General features: G+C 57.3%; 3 protein-coding genes across 25 annotated transcripts in view; 2 read left to right on the forward strand and 1 right to left on the reverse strand.

The window, feature by feature from the left end:
* FANCA (FA complementation group A) overlaps nt 1-341 on the forward strand; it is a 61,464-nt gene extending 61,123 nt beyond the window's left edge. For all 9 annotated transcript variants that reach the window (XR_014305696.1, XR_014305697.1, XR_014305698.1 and 6 more), the window contains one exon: nt 154-341. Coding sequence is in view for 6 of the 9 variants with exons in the window: in XM_082711434.1 (XP_082567560.1) it covers nt 154-261 (108 nt within the window). In the remaining 3 variants the exon portion in view is untranslated. The remainder of the gene's footprint in view (nt 1-153) is intronic.
* ZNF276 (zinc finger protein 276) lies at nt 290-16,912 on the reverse strand. Its single transcript, XM_082711498.1, has 11 exons — nt 16,616-16,912; nt 12,398-12,701; nt 12,052-12,098; nt 11,511-11,957; nt 10,368-10,446; nt 9,069-9,152; nt 4,109-4,219; nt 3,965-4,040; nt 3,524-3,641; nt 962-1,061; nt 290-886 (listed from the first exon to the last, which is right to left on the reverse strand). Exons 1-11 carry the CDS (start codon nt 16,827-16,829, stop codon nt 640-642), a joined length of 1,827 nt encoding a protein of 608 aa, XP_082567624.1. The 5' UTR covers nt 16,830-16,912; the 3' UTR covers nt 290-639.
* Nucleotides 16,913-17,378: 466 nt separating this feature from the next.
* The window catches only part of VPS9D1 (VPS9 domain containing 1), a 227,980-nt gene continuing 224,233 nt past the window's right edge, over nt 17,379-21,125 (forward strand). For 14 of the 15 annotated variants that reach the window (XR_014305702.1, XR_014305703.1, XR_014305704.1 and 11 more), the window contains exons 1-4: nt 17,379-17,611; nt 18,925-19,000; nt 20,599-20,691; nt 20,795-20,957. Coding sequence is in view for 10 of the 15 variants with exons in the window: in XM_082711466.1 (XP_082567592.1) it covers nt 17,513-17,611; nt 18,925-19,000; nt 20,599-20,691; nt 20,795-20,957 (431 nt within the window). In the remaining 5 variants the exon portion in view is untranslated. The remainder of the gene's footprint in view (nt 17,612-18,924; nt 19,001-20,598; nt 20,692-20,794; nt 20,958-21,125) is intronic. The other variant, XM_082711463.1, reaches the window with a different exon arrangement.

The following is a 21,125-nucleotide window of genomic DNA, read 5'->3' on the forward strand; positions in this document are numbered from 1 at the left end:
AACACCCAAATGCTCATTTGGTGTGTGCGGTGACGTCCAGGTCACTGTGTAAACGTGCGACACCCCAAGCAGAAAGGACCCGGCACCTGACACGTACACTGTGCCCACTTACCTGGCAGCCGCAGGGGGCTGAGCACAGTTGTTTTCCCGCAGCTGCTGGCCGCTCGTGGAGACTGTGACCCGGAAGTGAGCGCCGCCCTCCTGAGCAGACAGCAGGCGGTGCCCGATGCGGACCTCTACCAGGAGCCCCAGCTCTTCTGACTGGACCCTGCGCAGTGCACAGCCCAGCTCCTTTGTAAATAATTTATTACAAGCATAACATGGAGCTTTTGCACTAAAAAGTGGATTACAAATCTCCTTGATTGCTCTGGTGGGGAACAGGAATCAATTATTTAAAATCCATCTGGCCCCAAGTCACTCAGTGCATGTAGGAAAATGCTGGTCCCAGAGTGGAGGCTGGAAAGGCTACACGAGCTGCACACCGAGCCCACCTTCACCACACGGCAGATCAGTGCCCTCCTGACACACAGGTGGGGGGTACAGCATGGGGGCTCCAGGGGAGCGAGCGAGCAAAGCTGTGCCATCAGGTTGCATATGAGGAACTACCGAAACTGTCTTAACCCCATTTAGCGCCTGTGTTCAGGTGGGCTCGGGCTTCACGGCCTGGCCCTCCACAGTCCCAGGCGGTGGCTCCAGGGGCAGTGCCTTGTCCTGGGTTTGCGTCAGAGGGTGGACCATGGACATGTGCACATTGAGGTTATGGGCCTTCTCGAACCGCCGGCCACACTGGTCACAGGCAAAGTCCAGCTCGGTCTCAGCCTTGTGTTTAGTCATGTGGTACTTGAGGGACGCCCGTTGCCGGCACTGGAAGCCACAGACTTCACACCTGGGGGACAGGGTCAGGTGAGCGAGGGCATGGGCGCCAGCGTGGCCGTGAGAAGGTGCCCGTCCCCACACTTACTGCAGAGGCTTGGCTCCTGAGTGGCGCATCTGGTGGACGAGAAGGTGCTTCCGCTGCTTGAAGGTCTGTCCACACTCGTCACAGATGTAGTTCCGCACCTCTGCGGGCCAGAGATCCAGTGAGCACCACACGAGAAATGCCCAGCCCTCCCACGGAGCACAGGGACCCAAGCAAGGGGCCGTGCAAACCCACTTTTACTGAGAGATGGAAAACATTTCTCATGTAAAACTTTTTGTTAAAATTGCTTTAAAGTGTCACCTGGCTGAGACTTCGCCAGCTACTGTACACAGGTGAAGCCTGTTTTCTAAAAGAGAAACTTTAGATCTACTCAAGCAGATTCTTAGAGGACATCCAAATCACTAAAGCATCACTGATTACTACTGCTCTAAAAATCACCCCCATCTTGGGTCCAAGGTAGGGAAGGGGATATCCACTTAGCAAATGAATTTCTTATACTCTTGAACAAAAACCCAAGAGTTCGTTCTACTTCTGGACGTGTGCCTGGGGTGGTGGCCACGAGCCTCTCCCTCACCGCCACTCCACCTACAAACACCCCCCCAACCTGGCTCTCTCCCCTACTAGGTACAATACACCCTTCCGAGTTCACAGTCCACCCTCTTGGTGTTTAAAAAAAAAAACAACTGCTAATGGTTATGACCACTGGTGTCTGAACTGCAACACAACGTGAAGTCCCAATTTGAGAATTATTTGTGTCAGATGTCCAGGGTGGCTCAAGAGCAAAAAACATAAGAAAAATTGTTTCACAGTGAGACCAACCAATAGATTTGTTCAACAATAAAAACTGACATAAATCTGGGTAAAAAAAGTAAAGTGTAACTTTCTATAGTAAGTCATTTTGACAAAAACAAGTGCAGTTTCTGTTTAGGGATAAACAGATACACAATCCACGGATCATTTAAAGTTGGTGATGCCCACGCAGGACAGCAGCTTTGTGGGGAGAAGCTGCAGCAGCGGGGGTCCAGCGCACACAGTTGCTGGGCTTCTAACACCGGTGGCACAGATCACGTCGTTCAAGGGAGTCCAAACTAAGAAACGCACATGAGCCCCGGGCTGTAATGCGGCTGCAGAGAACGGGTGAGGAGGAAGAGAGCCCTCGGCTCACATCATCCCACACACACACGTAGGGAACTATCACATCCTCCCAAATACCCCAGAAACGGACCTGAAGACTGGCAAAACCAACCCCACAACTAAAGGTAGGGAGGAGGAGGGAGCCACCTTCGGGGAGAAGAGCAAGAGACGGACTAGCTCTCAGGGAAAAGGAGTCCCCAGAGCAACTGGCTTGGAAAGCCAGAGGGGCCGAGGGCCTGAGCGTCCCAAGTTCTTGCAACTAGTGGGGCTTCAAGCCTGGAATTGTAAAGGTCAGTGGGCTAGGCTCAGGGAGAGCCCAGAGGGCACTGCCGCTCTCGGAGCAAGCGCACAGCCTGTGGACAAACAAGAGCACCTGAGGCCCATGGGCTGGGGGTGGAGGTTAAGTGCTCAGCTCAGGGCACCCTAGAGAGACCTCTCTAGGACCAAAGGAAGAGCAGGTGCCCTCTACCTCCCCCGCCCCCAGCATAAGCAAAGGTCCACCTCAGGAACCAGCATGCACAACAATGCTCCATTCCTAACTCACACCAAGCTACCTGCACTCCGCTGGCCTCAGTCCCAGCACAGCAGGCCCCCTTGCCCCGAAGACCTGTCCAAACCCCTGCTCACACCACGTTCCTCGACCCGGGAATTCCAGAGTCTGTGCCAGCAGGTCTCATTTCCTGAGCAGACCAGAGCACGGCCGCCTGCACACCACCTTCGGACCAGGCACCGCCCACACCGGGCGCAGAGAGCCTCTGCGGACGACTGGTCTAAAGCCTAAAATGGCCAGAACACAAGAGCAGAACATACCCCCCAACCCTAGCCCCGAGGTGCCAGGCCCTGGGGAACAGGCCCACTACTCTGCAGGGCCCCACAGGACTTCTTCAGGCCATTACTCTCAAAAACACACAGAAAAAGGCACAGACACAAAATGAGAACAAACGGGAAGACAGACCCGCAAGCGCGGAGGGAGGGCGCGCGTACCACCTTCTAGGTGCTCAGTTTCTACGACTGCTACCACGTGCGTGGGTTACTCTTACAATCCGAAAAGCATGTAATAAATGTCATTTTTTTAAAGTCATGAGAGGGGCGCCTGGGTGGCTCCGTGGGTTAAAGCCTCTGCCTTTGGCTCAGGTCATGATCCCAGGGTCCTGCGATCAAGCCCCGCATCGGGCTCCCTGCTCAGCGGGGAACCTGCTTCCTCCTCTCTCTCTCTGCCTGCCTCTCTGCCTACTCCTGATCTCTGTCAAATAAATAAATAAAATCGTAAAAAAAAAAGCAATGAGAAAACCCCCCGCCACAATTAACTTGCTGAAAGGCACTGGGGTTTCTTCACGGTCAGTCCCACACCACTTACGCATGACCCTCAAGGCACCAAGACACAGCCCCAGGCATCTTCAAGGGCATCCAGCCCCCATCAGACCCCAGGGCGACTGTGCAGGCGAGTGTGTGGGAGAACAGGGCACGCACCCGTGTGGATGAGCTTCACGTGGCGCTGCAGATAGCGGTCGATCATGAACACCTTGTTGCAGCCGGGGTGGGGGCAGGGCCTCTCCCGGACCTCCTCATGGTGCTCCTTTATGTGCTTCTGCAGCAGAGACCGCAAGACCCTGAGTGCCCGGGCCAGGAGAGTCCCCCCGCCCCCCGATCACACAGCACGTGCCTCCCACATGCCCTACACGGCAGCCTCAAAGGAAGAGACCCAACCGTCCGTCCCTCAACCAGAAGTGGGTGCTTTTCCCAGGAGTGGAAGGCTCACTTCTCGGCCCCTGGCTGTTCCGCTCTACCCACCGAGGCTCTCATGCGGCCCTGGGAACAAGTCTCCTCCGTCTGGCTCTACAGAAACCTGGGCCCTCCCGGTCAGCCACACAAAGAAAGTAAGCCCTGGCCCCGGGGCAAGGCCCTGCTCACCTTCATGCCGTCGGCCCCTCGGTACACAGCCGTGCAGCCCTGGTAAGGGCACTTGTAGATGGTGGGCAGCTCCTCCCTACAAGGCAGAGCGCACATGGAGCCGCCGCCCCCACGGGCAGGGCGGCCCCCGACCCAGGCTCTCACCTCTCACAGCGCAGCTTGTTCTTCCAGCCTGGCTTGGGGCCAGGTTTCTTCCGAATTTTTGGTTCTTCAGACTTCTTGGTTTCTTTGCTTTCACTCTTTTTGCCAGAGACCCTAGAAGGGGGGCAAAAACCCCCATGGGGCGAGGGGGAACAATGCGACTCAGGGCTGCTTCTGGCCTCTCGCACGGGGCCGCTCACCTTCCTTCCCGCTTCCTTCTCCTCCCACGGGAGAGGTTTCCCCGGGCTCCACGGCGGCCTGTTCCGGGCTCAGCGCTCAGCGGCCGGCTTTCAAACGGACCTCAGCCGCCAGAGCTAGACCAACTCCGAGCAAAGGCAGAGGCTCTGCACTGCCGCCTCGGGAAGGCAAGGGGCAGGACGGCTGGGCCGTGGGGACTCAAACGTCACTCCCTGAACATCAAAACCAAACACTCCTTGGAGACGTCATATTAAAGGATGGATTGGGGAAGCTTTAGGGGTCAGTCCCTCCAACAAAGCCAGCACCAGGCTAGAAAGGTTCAGAACCAACAGTTTTGGAACCTGATGGGAGGTGCCCAGCCACCAGGCGGGGCTCAGAGGGAGATGCGTGTTCTCGGGAGAGCGCGCTGGTGCCCCACAGCTGCCGCCCTGCTCCTCAGTCTTGCGGCTCAGGCCAGCGTGCACAGTGGGGACCTTTTATTCAGTCTGACGGGTCCCTGAAGGACCAGTTCAGATGCACCAATCTCCCCGTGGGGCCTAGTGAAGATTTAAAGAGACATAGGGTGCCTGTGGCTCAGTGGGTTAAGCGTCTGCCTTTGACTTAGGTCATGATCCCGAGGTCCGGTGATCGAGTCCTGCCTTCGGCTCCACACTCAGCAGGAATCTGCTTCTCCCTCTCCCCCTCCCTCTGCTCATGCTCTCTGTCTCTCAAATAAAATCTTTAAAAAAGTATATAAAGAGAAATGTACACTTTTTCCCTTTTCAGATCCAAACATTTAAAGAAAACTGTCAGAAACAAAAGGAACTTCTTAGGACATTATGCGACAAACCTCTACCTAACATCATCCTCAACTGTGAAAGACTGAAAACTTTCCCGTAATCAAGAACAAGACAAGGGCACCTGGGTGGCTCAGTTGGTTAATGACCTTTGGCTCATGACCTTCAGCTCAGGTCATGATCCCAGGGTCCTGGGATCCAGCCCCGCATCGGGCTCTCTGCTCAGCGGGGAGCCTGCTTCCTCCTCTCTCTCTGCCTGCCTCTCTACCTACCTGTGATCTCTGTCAAACAACATCTTAAAAACAAAAAAAAAAAGACAAAGATGCCCATTTTCACCACTGCTATTAACATAGTATTAGAAGTTCTAGACACAGCAATCAGGCAAAAAAAAGAGAGGGGATCTAAATCACGAAAAAAAATTACCTCTGTGCACATAACATGACCTCCTATGTAGAAAACCCTCAAGAATCCACACAAAAATAAACAAATTCAGCAAAGCTGCAGGGTACATAATCAACACACAAAAACAAGTTTTAAAAATGAATGATGCAAAACAAAACTGTAAAAACAATTCATTTGCACTAGCATTAAAAATAATAGTTAGAAATAAAATTAACCAAGGAGATGAAAGACTTATACACCGAACACTAAAACATACTGCTGAAAGAAATTTAAAAAGACCTAAAACACCCCAGGTTTATGGACTGCAGGATTAATGTCAAGATGGCACTACTCCCAAAGCAGGCTACAGGTTCCATCCCTAACCCTAACCCAGTGGTGTTTTTGGCAGAAACCAAAGAAGCAATCCTAAGCTTAACATGGAATTAAAAGGGACACTGAATAGCAAGATGAGTCTGAAAAACAAAGCTGGAGGACTCACACTTCTGATTCCAAAATTATAAAACTACAATAATCACAACAGTGTGGTAGTAGCACACGAACAGACATGCAGACTAACTGAAGAGTACTGAGAGCCCAAAAACACACCCCTCACAAGAAAAATCAACTGGTTTTCTGAGAAGCGCGCCAAGTCCAGTCACTGGGAAAGGACGATCTCGTCAACAAGCGGCGCTGGGAGAGCTGTGCGCCCACGGGCCGAAGCACGCAACCGGATCCCGAACTCACCCCATATACAAAAACTAACTCAAATAAATCAAAGACGTAAGAGCTAAAACTATCAAACTGCTGGATGAAAACATGATCTTGGATTTGGCAACAGTTTCTGGAATATAACATCCAAGGTAAAGCAACACGGGCGGCCTGGCTGCCTCAGTCAGCAGAGCCTGCAACTCTTTTTATTTATTTATTTATTTATTTATTTGACAGGCAGAGATCACAAGTAGGCAGAGAGGCAGGCAGAGAGAGAGGAGGAAGCAGGCTCCCCGCTGAGCAGAGAGCCCGATGCGGGGCTGGATCCCAGGACCCTGGGATCATGACCTGAGCCGAAGGCAGCGGCTTAACCCACTGAGCCACCCAGGCGCCTGAGCCTGCAACTCTTGATCTTGGGGTTTGAGTCTGAGCCCCACGCTGAACACAGAAATTAAAAAAAAAAAAAAAAAAAAAACAGGCAACACAAGTAAAAACAGGTAAATTGGATTTCAAAATTAAAATTAAAACTTTTTGTGCACCAGAGGAAAGTATCAAGGAATGAAACAATGATCCACTGAATGGGAGAAAATGGACTTTACGACTCAACAGCATAAAGATAAAACAAGCCAATTTAAAAATGGGCAAGAATAAATAAAAAGAAAAAAACTTTCAAATCCGAAGGGGGAAAAAGGGCAAAAGACTTAAATAGACATTTCTCAAAAAATCTAAGCATGTTAAAAGATGTCCACCATCACTAACCCCTAAGGAAGTGCAAACCGAAATGACAATGGGTACCACGTCACAACCGAGAGGATGACCACTAAAAAGGAAAACAGGTTTGAATCACTATATGATATGCCTGAAACTAATATAACACTGTGTTAACGATACTAAAAATTAGAAAAAAAGAGAACAGCCACTGTGGAAAGAAGTATGGATGTTCCACAGAAATTTAAAAACAGGACGCCTGGGGCGCCTGGGAGGCCCAGTGGGTTGAAGCCTCTGCCTTCGGCTCAGGTCATGATCTCAGGGTCCTGGGATCGAGCCCCACGTCGGGCTCTCTGCTCAGCGGGGAGCCTGCTTCCTCCTCTCTCCACACCTCGCCGAGTACCGCCCCACATACAGAATTACTGAGTCACTACATTGTGGGCCTGACACAAACACTGCACGCCAACTGTACTTCACTGTAAAAATAAACAAAAGGGCAACTGGGGGGCTCAATGGGTTAAGCCTCCGCCTTCAGCTCAGGTCATGGTCTCAGGGTCCTGGGATCGAGCCCCACATTGGGTTCTCTGCTCAGCGGGGAGCCTGCTTCCCCCTCTCTCTGCCTGCCTCTCTGCCTGCTTGTGATCTCTCTCTGTCAAATAAATAAATAAAATCTTAAAAAAAAAAAAAAAAAAAAAACAGTTGGATGCTTTATCGCCACCCAGGCGCCCCTCAGGTACTTGTAGGCCAGTATTCATAATATTATTCACAACAGCCAACAGGTAGAAACAACCCCAAATGACAGATGAATGGACCAACACACTGTAGTCTATGCATACAACAGAATGTATTCAGTCATAGAAAGGAACCAAGTTCTGATACACGTTACAACACAGATCAATCTAAGACACATTATGTTAAGTAAAAGAACCCTATCAAAAAGGACAAATCTGTATTTCCACTTCCATGGGCTACACTGATGTAACTAGATTAGCGGCGGCCCGAGCCTGGGAGCGGGGAAGAGGGAGGTCATCACTTAACAGGAGCAGTTTCTACTTGGGATGATGATAAGTTTAGAAAGAGCGGTGACGGCTGCACAACACTATTCATGTACTCGGTGCCCCTGAATTAACTGCACATTTACAAATACGAAATGGGGGGCACCTGGGTGGCTCAGTCCCAGCTAAGGGGACCGGCATGTCTGCTAAAACAAAGTCACATGGACGAGGACTACTCAGAGGCCCTGTCCTAGGTTTCCAGCTGTGATTCACACTGTAGCACCCAAAGAACCATGTGGCCACCAGGTCTGAGAGTCTCGGTGGGCACAAAGGTGAGCCCAGAGCTGTGGCCAGCACACTGCTACCTGGTCCCACGTCCCGCAGGGCCTGGCTTCTGTTTCTTTTTCCACAGCCGTTAAAGCGCAAACGGAAAAAGGAAGTCAGGTTTGCTCTTTAATCTGCGCTGCGCTTTCCTGACTGACAGTTCGGTGCTTCCGGTCTGCGCTCGGCTGCGGAGTGCTCAGGGGCAGCAAGCGGGGCGTGGCCGACCGCCGCTGTCCCCGGTGTCCCTGCGCTTCCGGCGGGAGGAAAGTGACCCAAGCGTACACCAGCCTTCCCTGCCAGGACCCTGTATCCTACGAGAACACAAACCCCGAAAACGGAAGGTCCAGACAAGGCCGCAGAGGCACCGGGACAGGAAGTGGTGTAGAACTCCGTGCCAGAGGCAGATCTGAGAGCAACTGCAGGGCTGGGTCCGAGTCTCCAAGGGCCTCAGCAGCGCAGCAGAAGGAAGTGCAGGGTAGAGGCTCCTGCAGGAACCCTGTCGTGGGTGGCAGGACAGACATGACCGTGGTATGCCTGCGGTCAGACCAGGCAGAAGGGAAAGCAGAGAGCTCCCAGAATGACGCGGAGTCACATCCACAGGCTCTGCCACTCCCACACGACACAGAGACCAGGTCTCAGCACGGAAATCAGAAAGGCCTCCGGCTGAAGCCACACAGTACGAGGCTAGGGTCGTCAGGCCAAAGAGCAGCGGGGAACGTGTGCTGAGCAAGGGCAGACCAGGAAGCAGGAGCCTTCATTCTCTGCCCCAACTGCTCCCTCCCAGTGACCCTGCCAGGCAGACACAGGTTTCCAGGTTACCCAGGGACGCCATTCCCGCACCCTAGGGACACGGAACAAGACTGCCGCCCTTACTTCTTTTCTGCGTAAGGCTCGAAGGATTCGTCGGAGGACTGGGCATTCTGCTTCTTGTCATTTTCCTCTTCACTCAGGATGTCCCTAGGGAAGAAGAGAGAACCTTTAGCAAAGGCCTGTGGTGTAGGACAGATCCAGTGACACTTCCTGTCTAGAAATACCATCCAATCTCCATACTCCATGTTTTTGCACTCCTAACAAGGTCTTAGAAACCTAAAAACCCCCAAATTTCTGAACTCCTCTCCTAACACAAAGGGCAGGCCGGCAAACTGAAAACTGGCGATCCCCCAGAAGCCACACTCCCTCACACCAGGACCCTGAACTTGGAAAGAACCTCTCTAGGGGGCCCCAGGTAGCACACGAAGACCTCAGAGAGGCAGGCTTCTCAGAAAGTGGACTTTCGACTATGAGTCACTGCTTCCCACAACTGTGAGCACCTATCCAGCTGGTGTGTCAGCTGTTGGCCACCGCAAAGGTCACAAAGGCCAGCAAAAGATCTGTGCATCTGTAACCTTTACCCTAAAGCAAGAATTCAGTCTCCACAGGACAGCGGACACAGGCAGGCTGGTGCGCCACGGCCTCGCCTGCAGGCTGCCACGCGTCCAGACGAGCGACTCCAGGCCGGCTGGTGGCCTGGAGGACAGCCTGTGGCCACTGCCGGTCCTGGAGGTGTTCTAGCCCACCTGAGTTCTTCCGGCACCTCAGTCATGTGCACTGACACCCCACTAGATCTGAGCCAAAAATCATACTGCCCTCCTCCTCGTGTGTATGAGGGTACGTCTGCATCCCAGTCACAGCTCACGGGGAAAGGGTGTGAGGGCCAGCTGGCATGTGGCTGCCACCACGAGGGGTCCTCAGCGGACAAGCAGGGGGCGGCCCCAGGAGCAAACAGCCCCTGATAGTGCCCTTCGGGAGCAGCTGGTCCTCCGGCACAGAACCTCTGCCCTAAGTCACAACCATGTCAGGACAAAGGGCCAGAGACTGACCTCGCCTGCTTCAGTAACATCTACGGCTGGCACAAAACCACAGCCTTGAAGGAGACAAGCCAGCAACAGCAGAAGAGCGACCGCAGGACTCTAATTCCACACCCCCCGCTGCGCTCCTCCTGCGGATGCCTCAGGTCTGGGGGGCCCTGTGGATCAGGAGCAAGGAGCCTGGAAGGACCCGCGGCCACTCCTCTCCTTCCCACCAAGAGAAGGAGAGGGTCCTGGCCAGGACACAAGCAGGGAGCACACAGGTTGGTGGAGTTTGGTTTTCCAAGGAGGAATTTTAGGCTATTTAAACCCACTCTTCTCTCACCCCTCAGAAAGGTCACTGAACTCGTCTTTTACCCGATCATCCGAGGTTGAAGATGGAACCTGCTTCTCACCCAACCGCCCTGAGAAACAAAGAACAGGGCTCCTGTTACCAACACGGAGCGCAAGCAGTGCTCCCCAGAAAGGAGGCGCGCACCTGTACCTGTCTTCCTCGCGGGGGGGCCTGAGGTCCTTCCACCTTCGATCCCGCCCACCTCCCAGTCCCATTCCCCGTAAGGTCCCTGCAGAGCCAGACCGGCCACCCCCACATCTAGCCCCGGCATGGGCAGCACCAGGCATCAGGAACCCTAGCCAACAGCCCACATCAGCAAGCCCAGCCCTTCCTAGAGGTTCAGATCCAGTTGTTTCGGGGTGGGATGACCTGCACTTTGTGGATGTTCCGGGACATTTAAAAAAATCATTGTTATCAAAGCATTGCATGCACACAGTAGGGGGAAAAAAAAAAAGCAGTTCTAAGAACCTTCTGACCCAAATCCCTTCTCCCCTCCCAGCACCTGTGCCCCTTTCTCTCTCTGAACTATCTGGGCAGCCACGCTTGTTTTTTTTTTTTTTTTCTGGGTAGCTCAGGTGCACACACGGAGGCTGCAAGAAGCAGCAGGAAGCCAACCCAGCCGCCCCAATACAAAGGCCATGAACAGCAACAGCCCAACCACAGCACAGTGGGATGGGGTCCCAAACAAGGGCCCTGTGTCTCCTCTTGGCCAGCTGGCGGAGGAGCCTGTCTATACGAGTCCCGCTGGGATGTCTCAGAGATGCTGGCCGGGACCCAGAGAATGACCTGCAGCTGGCCCGAGGCCGCCTCAGAGGCAGCAGCTGCCCTCTTCCCCCGTGTCCCCCAACAAGGACCCCATTCTTCTGCCTCTCTCAGCCCCCTGGCCCCAAGCAGGCCTGGCAAGAAGACCGGACGGCAGAAAGGCATGCCTTTACAAACTGCTGCCACAGAGTCCTTAAGCCCTCCCTGGTGTCAGGTGCCCAGGAGGAGATGCTGAGGCTGACTCCTCCCAGAGCCGCTGCATATGACGCCATGACCACGGTCCGCGACAACGCAGACATCCCCTTTCTGCTGAGGGCCCTGCCTGGCTCAAGATTAGGAATCCTGGTCTAACAGCCCACAAGAGCCTCCTACCTGGGGCCCCACTTGAGGGGAAACCTGGCTGAGGTGAGGGGCCCAGCCCAGGCCCTACGGGGTTGACATCTGAAGAAGGCTGGGCCATGTCGGTGCTGGGCAGCGTCTCGGTCTCAGCTGGAGCTGTGGTTGCTCTGCCCTGGGAACTCTGAGGGGCAGCCCCAGTGGGGTTGGACCCCCGATGCTGGGTCAGCCACGGGGCCATCTCCTTGTCCCATGTCCACTTGACTGCCAATGCACTGTCCAGCAAGAGGGCCCCGCAGCTGGAGTCGGCATCCATGGTATAGTCGTGGCCCTGGTCACAGCCCCAAACAGCTTGGATGACACCGCAGTACTCGGAGGACAATGTCCTCTGGAGGTTAGGCAGGGCCCCACAGCTGGCTGCGTGTCCATGCACCCATGCCACCAAGTTGCGCAGGCCCTGGGGGCTCGAAGTGATCAGGTCCACTGAGGAAAGGCAGAGAGATGCCACACCCACGGCCAGTCAGCACCCAGTCCACCTGGAGCCTGCCCACACACCACACACAAGGGGCACACTCACCCAAACACGCTCCCTCCTCTGCCCCTGGTGGGGGCTTGGCACCAACCCTGCAAAGGATCAGCACGGCCAGGAGTCAGGCTGGCAGCGAACAAGACGCTCACCAGATCCCTTTCATAGGCCGCCTCTCCCACATGCAGTCCGGAATGTCTCTTCCAAGGGCCACCTCCTGTCTCCTTACACTCAACCCTCCCCCAAGCGTGTCTGTCCAACTCCCTCACACCAACATGCTTGCTCCTCCAGGCACCATGCGTCTCCCCACTGCAGAGGCCCCGCCCCCGGCACTCCCCAGCATGCAGGGAGCTCAGGCCCTGAACGCCCACCAAATGAATGAAGGAGGGTCGCCTACTTCGTGCAAGTCTTCCGGGGGCCTGTCGGGGAGACGTTGACTCTCTGCAAGAAGGACTTGAGGAGGCCGTGGCACTGGTAGAACTGGGCGTGGCAGTTCTTGCAGACAAACTGAGACAGAGCTGGGTCCTGGTGGACGGCCACCCCCAGCAGATGCTGGAAGTCCCTGATGAAAACTCGTTCCCCTGGGGGGGGTCTGTCTGAGCTCTCCCCAGGGGACCTGCCAGAAATGCTGCGGAGACTCCGGGAGGAGAACTTCCCATGGCAGAGGCGACAGTGGCCCATGGCAAGAGCCCGGCCTGTTCCTGGGCAAGCACAGGAGACATCAAGTCAGCAGGCGAGGCGGCTCGCCGCACAGGGCATGGAAGACACAAGCTCCTAGGAAAGGAGCAACATGGCCCAGGGGAGGGGAGGCCATGTTCTGCGATCTTCCCAGCATCCTCCCAGCTCGCGTGAAGGACCCTCCATGGAGCCTCCCCATATACACGCCGTAGACACACGCCCACATAGGGGCCAAAAGCAAGGCTCTGGCTCTGGGCTCCCAGCTGAACATAAACCCTTTTGGGGGAATGTGCTCAATGGAGGGCCCTACGGTCCAGAAAAGCTTTCAGAGAATTCGGAGTGCTCCTACAATAAGGCCAGGATTACCCTGGTAACAAAACCAGACAAGGACACCACAAGACAAGAAAATTACACGCCAAATCCCTGACAAACACAGCTCCCAAAATGCCCACCTAACTCAGCAATGCACTAAGTGGCTCATATACCATGATCCAGTGGGATTTATTCCAGGGGGGCAAGGTCGGTCCAACACTCACAAACCTATCCACGTGATACACGTTCACGAAACAAAGGATGCGACTCCTATAAGCATCTCAGCAGATGCAGAAAGTTTCGGACAAAACTCAATGCCCATCATGATAAAAACTCTGAACACAGTGGGTACAGAAGAAAATGCACCTCAACACAATAACGGTCACAGGTATCAAGCCTACAGCTATCATCACACACACAGGTGAAAAGCAGAGAGCTTTCCTCTCCAGGTTAGAAACAAGGGTGCCCACCCTCACTTCTATTCACCATAGTACCAGAAGTCTTAGAGCAATTAGCCAAGAAAAATAAGAACTACCCAAATAAAAAAAGTAAAAAAAACTTTCTCTATCTGCAGATAATATGGAAAACCCTAAAGACTCCATCAAAAGAGTCTAAGAATGCTAGGAGTGCAAGTTCGGTCAAGTCGACGGACACCAAACTAACAATGAACTACCAGAAAAAGAAGTGAAGGAAGCAATCCCACTTACAAATGCATCAAAACGAATAACAAAACCTATGAATAACTTTTTAACAAGGAGGTGAAAAACTTATACGCTGAAAACTTTTAGACACCGATGAAATAGACCGGAGACAAAGAAATGAATACTCTGTGCTCGTGGATTAGAATACCATTAACATGTTCACACTACCCAAAGCTGCCTACAGATTCAGTGGAATCCTCATCAAAATTCCAATGGTATTTTTCACAAAAACAGAACAATCTTAACATTTATATAGAAGCACAAAAGACCACAAATAGCTAAAGCAATCCTGAGAAAGAGGAACAAAGCCAGAAGCATCACACTTCTTGATTTCAAAATAGATTATACAACTGCAGTAACCAAAACAGTACAGTAATAACCTAAAAAGAGACAAACAGATTAATGTAACCTAAGAGAGCCTGGGGCGCCTGGGTGGCTCCGTGGGTTAAGCCGCTGCCTTCGGCTCAGGTCATGATCTCAGGGTCCTGGGATCGAGCCCCGCATCAGGGTCTCTGCTCAGTGGGGAGCCTGTTTCCTCCTCTCTCTCTGCCTGTCTCTCTGCCTCCTTGTGATCTATCAAGTAAGTAAATAAAATCTTAAAAAAAAAAAAAAAAAAAGACCCCAGATATAAACCCAGGCATATGTGTGGTCAATTAACTTACTACAAAGGAAGCAACATATACAGTAGGGAAATGACCATCTCTTCTTCAATAAATGGGTATCAGGAAACTGGACAGCCACATGCAACTGAAATGAAACTAGGTCCCCAACTTAAATCATAAACAAAAATAAATTCGAAATGGATTTAAGACCTAACTGTGAGACCCAAAACTGTAAAACTCCTAGAAGAAAACAAAGGCAGTAAATTCCTTCTCCTCAGTCCTGGTGATAATTTTTTAGATTCAACATTGAAAACAAAGGCAACAAAAGCAAAAAATAAGTAAGTGGGACTACATCAAAGTGAAATGCTTCTCTACTGCAAAGAAAACCATCAACAAAAAGAAAAGGTAACCTACTGAATTTGGGAAAATATGTGCCAATCACGTAACAGAGAAAAGATTAATATCTAAAATACATACATTAAAAGCTAATACAGGGACGCCTGGGTGGCTCAGTGGGTTGGACGACTGCCTTCGGCTCAGGTCATGATCCCGGAGTCCCGGGATCGAGTCCCGCATCGGGCTCCCAGCTCCGTGGGGAGTCTGCTTCTCCCTCTGACCTTCTCCTCGCTCATGCTCGCTCGCTCTCTCTCAAATAAATAAATAAGATCTTTAAAAAAAATAATAAAAGGTGATACAATTCAAACCCAAAATCACAATCCAAGTTAAAAAAAGGCAACAGGGGAGCCTGGGTGGCTCAGTTAAGTGTCTGACTTGATTTTGGCTCCTGACGTCAGGGTTGTGGGATCCAGCCCAGTGCCAGGCTCCCCACTCCGTGGGGCGTCAGCCTATCTCCCAGTCAGCTGCCCGCTCTCTCTGTCCCTCTCTCAAAGAAATCCATCTTAGAAAAACAAAAAGGCAGATGTAAACGGTCGTTTTTCCAGAGAAGAGCCTGCAGCGCCGCTAACAAGGGCACGCCCAAGTGCACAGGTGCTCAACATCCACCCTCACCGGGGACACGCGCATCAGAATCACCAGCTCACACCCGTTGGCCAGGATGCGCGCTGGGCGAGAAGGGCCCCCCTGGGCCCTGCTGGTGGGAATGTGCACTGGTCCAGTCTTCATGAAAGTCCCTCCAAGAGCTGAACCTAAAACTACGGGGGTGCCTGGGCGAGCAGTGGGTTGAGTCCGACTCTCGGCCTCAGCTAGGGTCGTGACCTCCGGGCGAGGATACGGAGCCCAGCGTGGAGCCCGGCGTCCCTGCAGCTCCCCGCCCGGCTGACCGTCGGCTCCCCTCGTCCCTCTAACCCCCGGCACAGCTCCTCTCTTCCTGGGAAGTGGGAGTGGGGCTCGCTCTCCCGCTGAAATACATGCACAGGTCTTTCATTTCATTTGTTTAAGACCGAGTGATTTATTGTACTTATCTGACAGAGACCACAGCAGGGAGAGGAGGAGGCAGGCTCCGCGCCGGGCAGGGAGCCGGATGCGGGGCTCGATCCCAGGACCCCGAAGGCAGCGGCTTAACGCCCTGAGCCACCCAGGCGCCCCACCAATGACACCTGAGAAGGGGCTACTGCCCAAATTACATAAGTAATTGGTGAATCTCAACGCCTCCACGACGAACGATCCAGTTAAAACACAGGCGTTAGACCGAACAGACGTGGTTCCCAGAAAGACGCTCCACGCTCGGCGCCACGCAGGCGCCCCCACATTCTTGAACAGTGACAGTAAAAGCACCACTGGGCCCAGTCCTCCCGCGTCTCGACCCGAACGCAACGAGAACCTCGGTCGGAACGCGCACCCACGCCCGCCTTCACGGCGGCCGGATCCACGCCCGGGCGGGATCCACCTCCGCGTCCCAGAGGCCGAGGCGGGCGCGCGCACACACGCGAGCGCGCAGACACGCGGGCGCGCAGACACGCGAACGCGCAGACACGCGAGCACGCGGACGCGCAGACACGCGAGCACGCAGACACGCGGGCGCGCGCCGGAACATTACTCACCCACGAAAAGGCCCCGCACGCCGGCCCCGAGCGACGACGCCGCGCGAAGGCAGGGCGGCCGCCGCCCGGGTTCCCTCTCGAGCGTCCTCGGCACCGCGCCAGGAGCCAAGCGCAGCTCACGGGGAGCAGCGCGGGCCGGCGGCTACGGTCCCCGGCGAGCCCCGGCGCGACACGTCCCAGAGCCCGTCGCCGCCCGCACGACCGCGCCCCCGACCCCACGAAGGGCGAGAGCGCGCGCGGGGGGCTCCGGCCGCACGAGGGGCTCCGGCCCGGGACTCGCCGCTCCCGCCCGCCGCCCGCCGCGCGCCCCGGCCCGACCCACCTGCCTCGTCGGCGCCGTCTCCGCCCGGGTCCCCGCGGGCCCGCGCCAGGCCCCAGCCCAGCCGCGCCGCCACCAAGGCCGCGGCCTCGTCCACGCTCGGCCCGCTGCGGGACGGGCGGCCTCGGGTCCGGTCGCTGCCGCTGCCGCCGCCGGAGCCCCCGCGCGGCCCCGCCGCCCCCGGAGACAGGAAGCGACCGAGCCGGTCCCGCTTCATGGCGGCGGCCGCGACTCCAGCCCGGCCCCGGCGCTCCGCCCCGCTCGGCTCGGCTCGGCTCGGCCGTACTCGACCCGGCTCGGCTCGGCTCAGCCCCGCTCGGCTCGGCTCGGCCGTACTCGACCCGGCTCGGCTCGGCTCGGCCGTACTCGACCCGGCTCGGCTCCACTCGGCCGTACTCGACCCGGCTCGGCTGCACTCGGCTCCGCTCGACCCCCGCTGGGTGGGCCGGGCCCGGCCTCTCGCCCCGGGCCCCGCGCGTCTGCTCGGCTGGACTCCGGCGCTCGGCCCCGTTCGCCGCCCTGGAAGCGGGGCGGGCCGGTGAGACAGGGGCGGGGCGGCGAAGGGAAAGGCCGGGAGACGGGGCGGCGGCACGGCAGGGCCCGGCCGTCTGGCACGTCCCAGACGTGGCGCGCGGGGGCCGACGCTTCCACTTACGCGCTCGCAGCGACTCCGTGAGGCCTGAGAGCGCCGCCGCCCCTCCAGCCTCGGGAGCTCGGCGAGTCGAGCGACGGGAGGGGCCGCCGACGCCGGAAGTGCGGCCGCGCCGGCCCCGCCCCTTCCGGCGGTCCAGGGCTCCGGCGGCGCCGACTCCCGCGCGGGCCGCGTTCCGGGGTCGGGGCCGCGGGTCTCGCCCTGGGCCGCCGCCGCTGTCACCGCCACGGCCTCCCCAGCCCGGCGCCATGGCCGCTGCGGCCGGGGACGGCGCGGTGAAGCCGCTGCAGTGCGCCATGAAGCTGGCCAACGGGGCCATCGAGCTGGACACCGGCAACCGGCCTCGGGTGAGGCGCCTCAGAGCGAGGCGGGGCGGGGGCCGCGGCGGCGGGCGTCCCGGGGGCGGGGCCGGGGGCGCCGTCGGGGACCCCTCGCGCGGCTCCGGGGGCGCGCGGCGCGGGCAGCGGCCGTGACCTTGCACAGCTCCCCGCGCGCTGCGGGCCGCCGTCCGGGGACGGGGCGGAGACGCCGGTGCCGTCGGGGCAGGGCTCCGCGAGCCGCCCTCCGCCGCCGACCGACGGGCCGTCCGCGCGGGCCGGCGCGGCTCTCCTCGGGCTCCCGGGGGGCGGCATCCGGGAAGGCGGACCGGCCGCGGGGTCGCGGGGGGGGCGCGGGGCGGGCCGCGGGTGCGGGTCCGGGGGGCAGCGCGGGTGCGGGTCCGGGGGGGAGCGCGGGGCGGGCCGCGGGTGCGGGTCCGGGGGGCAGCGCGGGTGCGGGTCCGGGGGGCAGCGCGGGGCGGGCCGCGGGTGCGGGTCCGGGGGGCAGCGCGGGTGCGGGTCCGGGGGGCAGCGCGGGGCCGGGGCGCGGGTGCGGGTCCGGGGGGGAGCGCGGGGCGGGCCGCGGGTGCGGGTCCGGAGGGCGGCGCGGCCGGACGGGCAGGCCGGGCCGGTCGGGCCGCCCGGGAACGGCGTTTGCTTCCTCGGGCGCTGCCCTGCCCCAGCCGGGTCTGTGCGAGCGCGGCTGCCCCAGCCCGGTCAGCATCCGTTTCCCAGCCCGCCGTGTCCTGCCCGCGGAGCCCTGGACCTGGGGAAGGTTCCCCTGCGACCCGCGGCGCCCTGCGCGGCTTCCAGAGCCTGGCGCTCTGGCTCGGAGCCCGGCAGACCCTGGGCAGCGGCGATGCTCTCGGGCTCGACACTGCGGGCTTGGGGGGTCGGGAGCTCGGGAGCGGGACCGGCCGGGACCGCAGCCGGACGGGATTCTGAGATGTGCGGTCTCAGGCCCTCGGGAGCCTCTCAGGAAAGTTGTGGGTTTCTAAGCCACGGACTCAGGAGCCCCCGAGTCGCCCAGGAAGGCCACTCGTTGCAGACCGGGCCGTCGGGGCTGCTTCTCCGCGCACGGAAGGAGAAGCTCCGTTCGTGCCGCGCTGGGGGCCGCAGGGAGCCGAGGGGCGGGTGCCCTTCAAGTCCAGGGGACTGTCTGTGCAGGACAGGACCGAGCGCCTGGAGGGGCGACCAGCTCATTACCTCAGGCCCCGGTCTCAGGTGAAATCAAGAGATGAGCTGGCACCATGTCTGTGCTTCCCACAAGGGCAGGAGGCAGGCGTGATGGACTTGCTGGCCGCTCTTGGCCTGACCGCTGCCATTTCTCTGCCCGGGCACAGGAGGCGTACGTGGAGTACCTGAGGAGCATCCACTACATCTCCCAGGTGCTGCTGGAAGAGGCGGAAACCACCCCAGGTACAGCTCTCAGCCTCTCCACTCCTCCCAGGCCGAACAAATGATGGACAGCGTAGCGCTTGGGGGGTCGCAGGCCTGGGGGTGTCCTGTGCCTACCCGTGGGTCGTTAGCAGAAGGTGACTGGGTGCACGAGCTGTCCTTGCGTGGTGTGGGAGCAGGAAGAGAGGGGAACTGTCGGGGGTGGACATGCAACGGCGTAACCAGAGACTGGACATTGAACCCTAGCCCAGGAAGGCGGGAGCTGTGGAAAGGTCGAGGGCTGGGGGCACACTCCCAGCAGATGTGCAAGCCTCTGAGATGAGAGTGGGTGCTGGGTGCAGTTGGGGCAGTCCTGGCCTTGGGGGGAATTGGGGCCATTCTGGCGTAAGGGGAAACTGGTAGAGGCTTGGTGGGAGAGAGGCCAGCATGGAAGCTGAGCCCCCAGGAGGTTCTCACAGTGAGGACGGCAGTGATAGGGCTGCTTGGACATAGGAGCAGTAAAGGGCTTGGGGATGTTCTTTAAAGGTGGACCTCTCAGATTTGGGGGGGGAGTGAGCTACTGGTTGGCAGGGCAGGGGGTGGAGACAGTGAGCCGCTGTGGGGTGGGGTGGGGGGAGCAGTGGACTTCTGGGGGAAAACAGTGAGGTGCAGAGGGATGGTCCAGCGGGTGGCAGGTGCAGACTCGTGTGGGAAGAATAGAGAGCTCCGTCCTGAGCTTGTTTCCTACAGGTGCTGAGCACCCTGGTGGCTATGGGAGACGTCAGAGTCACCAGAACCAGAGCTGCCCCAGAGAGGCAGTGAGCTTAGCAGAGCTCTCGGCCCTGCAAGACTGAGGCCTGGGAGAGGGGCGCAGCAGTAGACCTGGGGGAGGGGCGCAGTGTTCTGGAAGAGAGAGACCCTGAAAGGTGGAGGAGCCCTCAGAGAGGGGCTCAATGTGAGGGCAGAAGTGAGGGGAATTTCCGTGGGAGTCAGAGGGCCAGAACAGGGTGCGGTGAGAGGCTGGCTGTAGTGGGAGCACAGTGGATCAGAGACTATGGCTGGTGGGGTCCAGGGAAGACCTTTGGAGGCAGCTCCTGTAGCCTGTACCTCCTGATGAGAGTGACTGCCCGCCCCCCCGGCCCCAGCAGGGAATACAGAACAGAAGGCCCCCCAGCATGGGCCAGGGGCAGGGTCAAGCACAGCCAGAGCACAGGAGATAGGTGGTGAAGTTGTGTCTGGGAAATGGTCCGTGGCCCCTACAAGGCGCACCGTGGGGAGAGGCTGTAAGTACGAGGAAGGCGTTTGCTGAGAAAAGGCAGAGGAGGGGCTCTGAGAGTCCAGCCGGGATGATGTCCAGGATGTCAGGACAGTTCCATGCTGGGCTGGCCAAGCTGGGAGCCCACGTGGCATCAGGAAGTCAACCCCCGTCAGATGATCAGAAATGAGGAGATGAGGTGAGCTAGAGGTCAGGGATGAGGAGGGGGCGGGGTGACCCCCGGGGGAAGAGAGGAGGAGGGGGCTAGACCGGCAGAGGGGTCAGAGGTCAGGAGAGGCTGGGCTTGTCCTTGTTTTTATTTCGGCAAGACTCTGTTTAGTGACAAAGGCGATGGTGATCAGTTTTCTTGTCTCTTGCTCCCCAGAAGGTGGAGACACTCTGGCCCCAGACACCTCAAAGATGCTGAAACTGGCTGAGCAGTGTCTGGAGAGGGCCCAGTCAACAGCTGCCCAGCTCGGTGGGTCTCCAGCAGATTTCCCTCGGACACCCCCCACACACAAATCCATGTGTCTGTGGCGCGCTGGACTCCACGATGCCCCTTGCTTGTGTGCGTCTTGCAGGGAAAACACACCTGAAGCCAGCTGTGCCCGTGGCTGCTCCCGGCACCTCATCTACCAGTCGACATCGCCGGGTGTACTCGGATGAAGGGGGGAAACTATCTCCATTTCTGCCGCCCGAGATCTTCCAGAAGCTTCAGGTGGTAGAGTCACAAGGTTCTAAGAAGTAAGAGAGGGCCAAACGGAAGGTGGGCTGAGCCTGGGTTTGAAGTCCAGGCAAAGTGAGCTAACCAGGGTGGTTTTCGTTAAAACGGGCCCGAGAATGGAAATAGCCTCGTGCTTGACAAAAACATCCAAATCCCCTTTGGACAGAAGCATGTGCACAAATGACACC

The sequence above is a fragment of the Mustela nivalis genome, assembly GCF_964662115.1.
Source record: "Mustela nivalis genome assembly, chromosome: 18".
NCBI classification, from domain to species: Eukaryota; Metazoa; Chordata; class Mammalia; order Carnivora; family Mustelidae; genus Mustela; species Mustela nivalis.

What these genes read in the sequence shown, in the direction of transcription:
- ZNF276 (XM_082711498.1), bottom strand. Translation starts at nt 16,829, where the DNA reads ATGAAGCGGGACCGGCTCGGTCGCTTCCTGTCTCCGGGGGCGGCGGGG. An exon ending in AACAAGCTGCGCTGTGAGAG is followed by an intron (nt 4,041 to 4,108) that starts GTGAGAGCCTGG and finishes TCTGCCTTGTAG; the next exon opens with GGAGGAGCTGCCCACCATCT. An exon ending in GAGGGGCCGACGGCATGAAG is followed by an intron (nt 3,642 to 3,964) that starts GTGAGCAGGGCC and finishes TCTCTGCTGCAG; the next exon opens with AAGCACATAAAGGAGCACCA.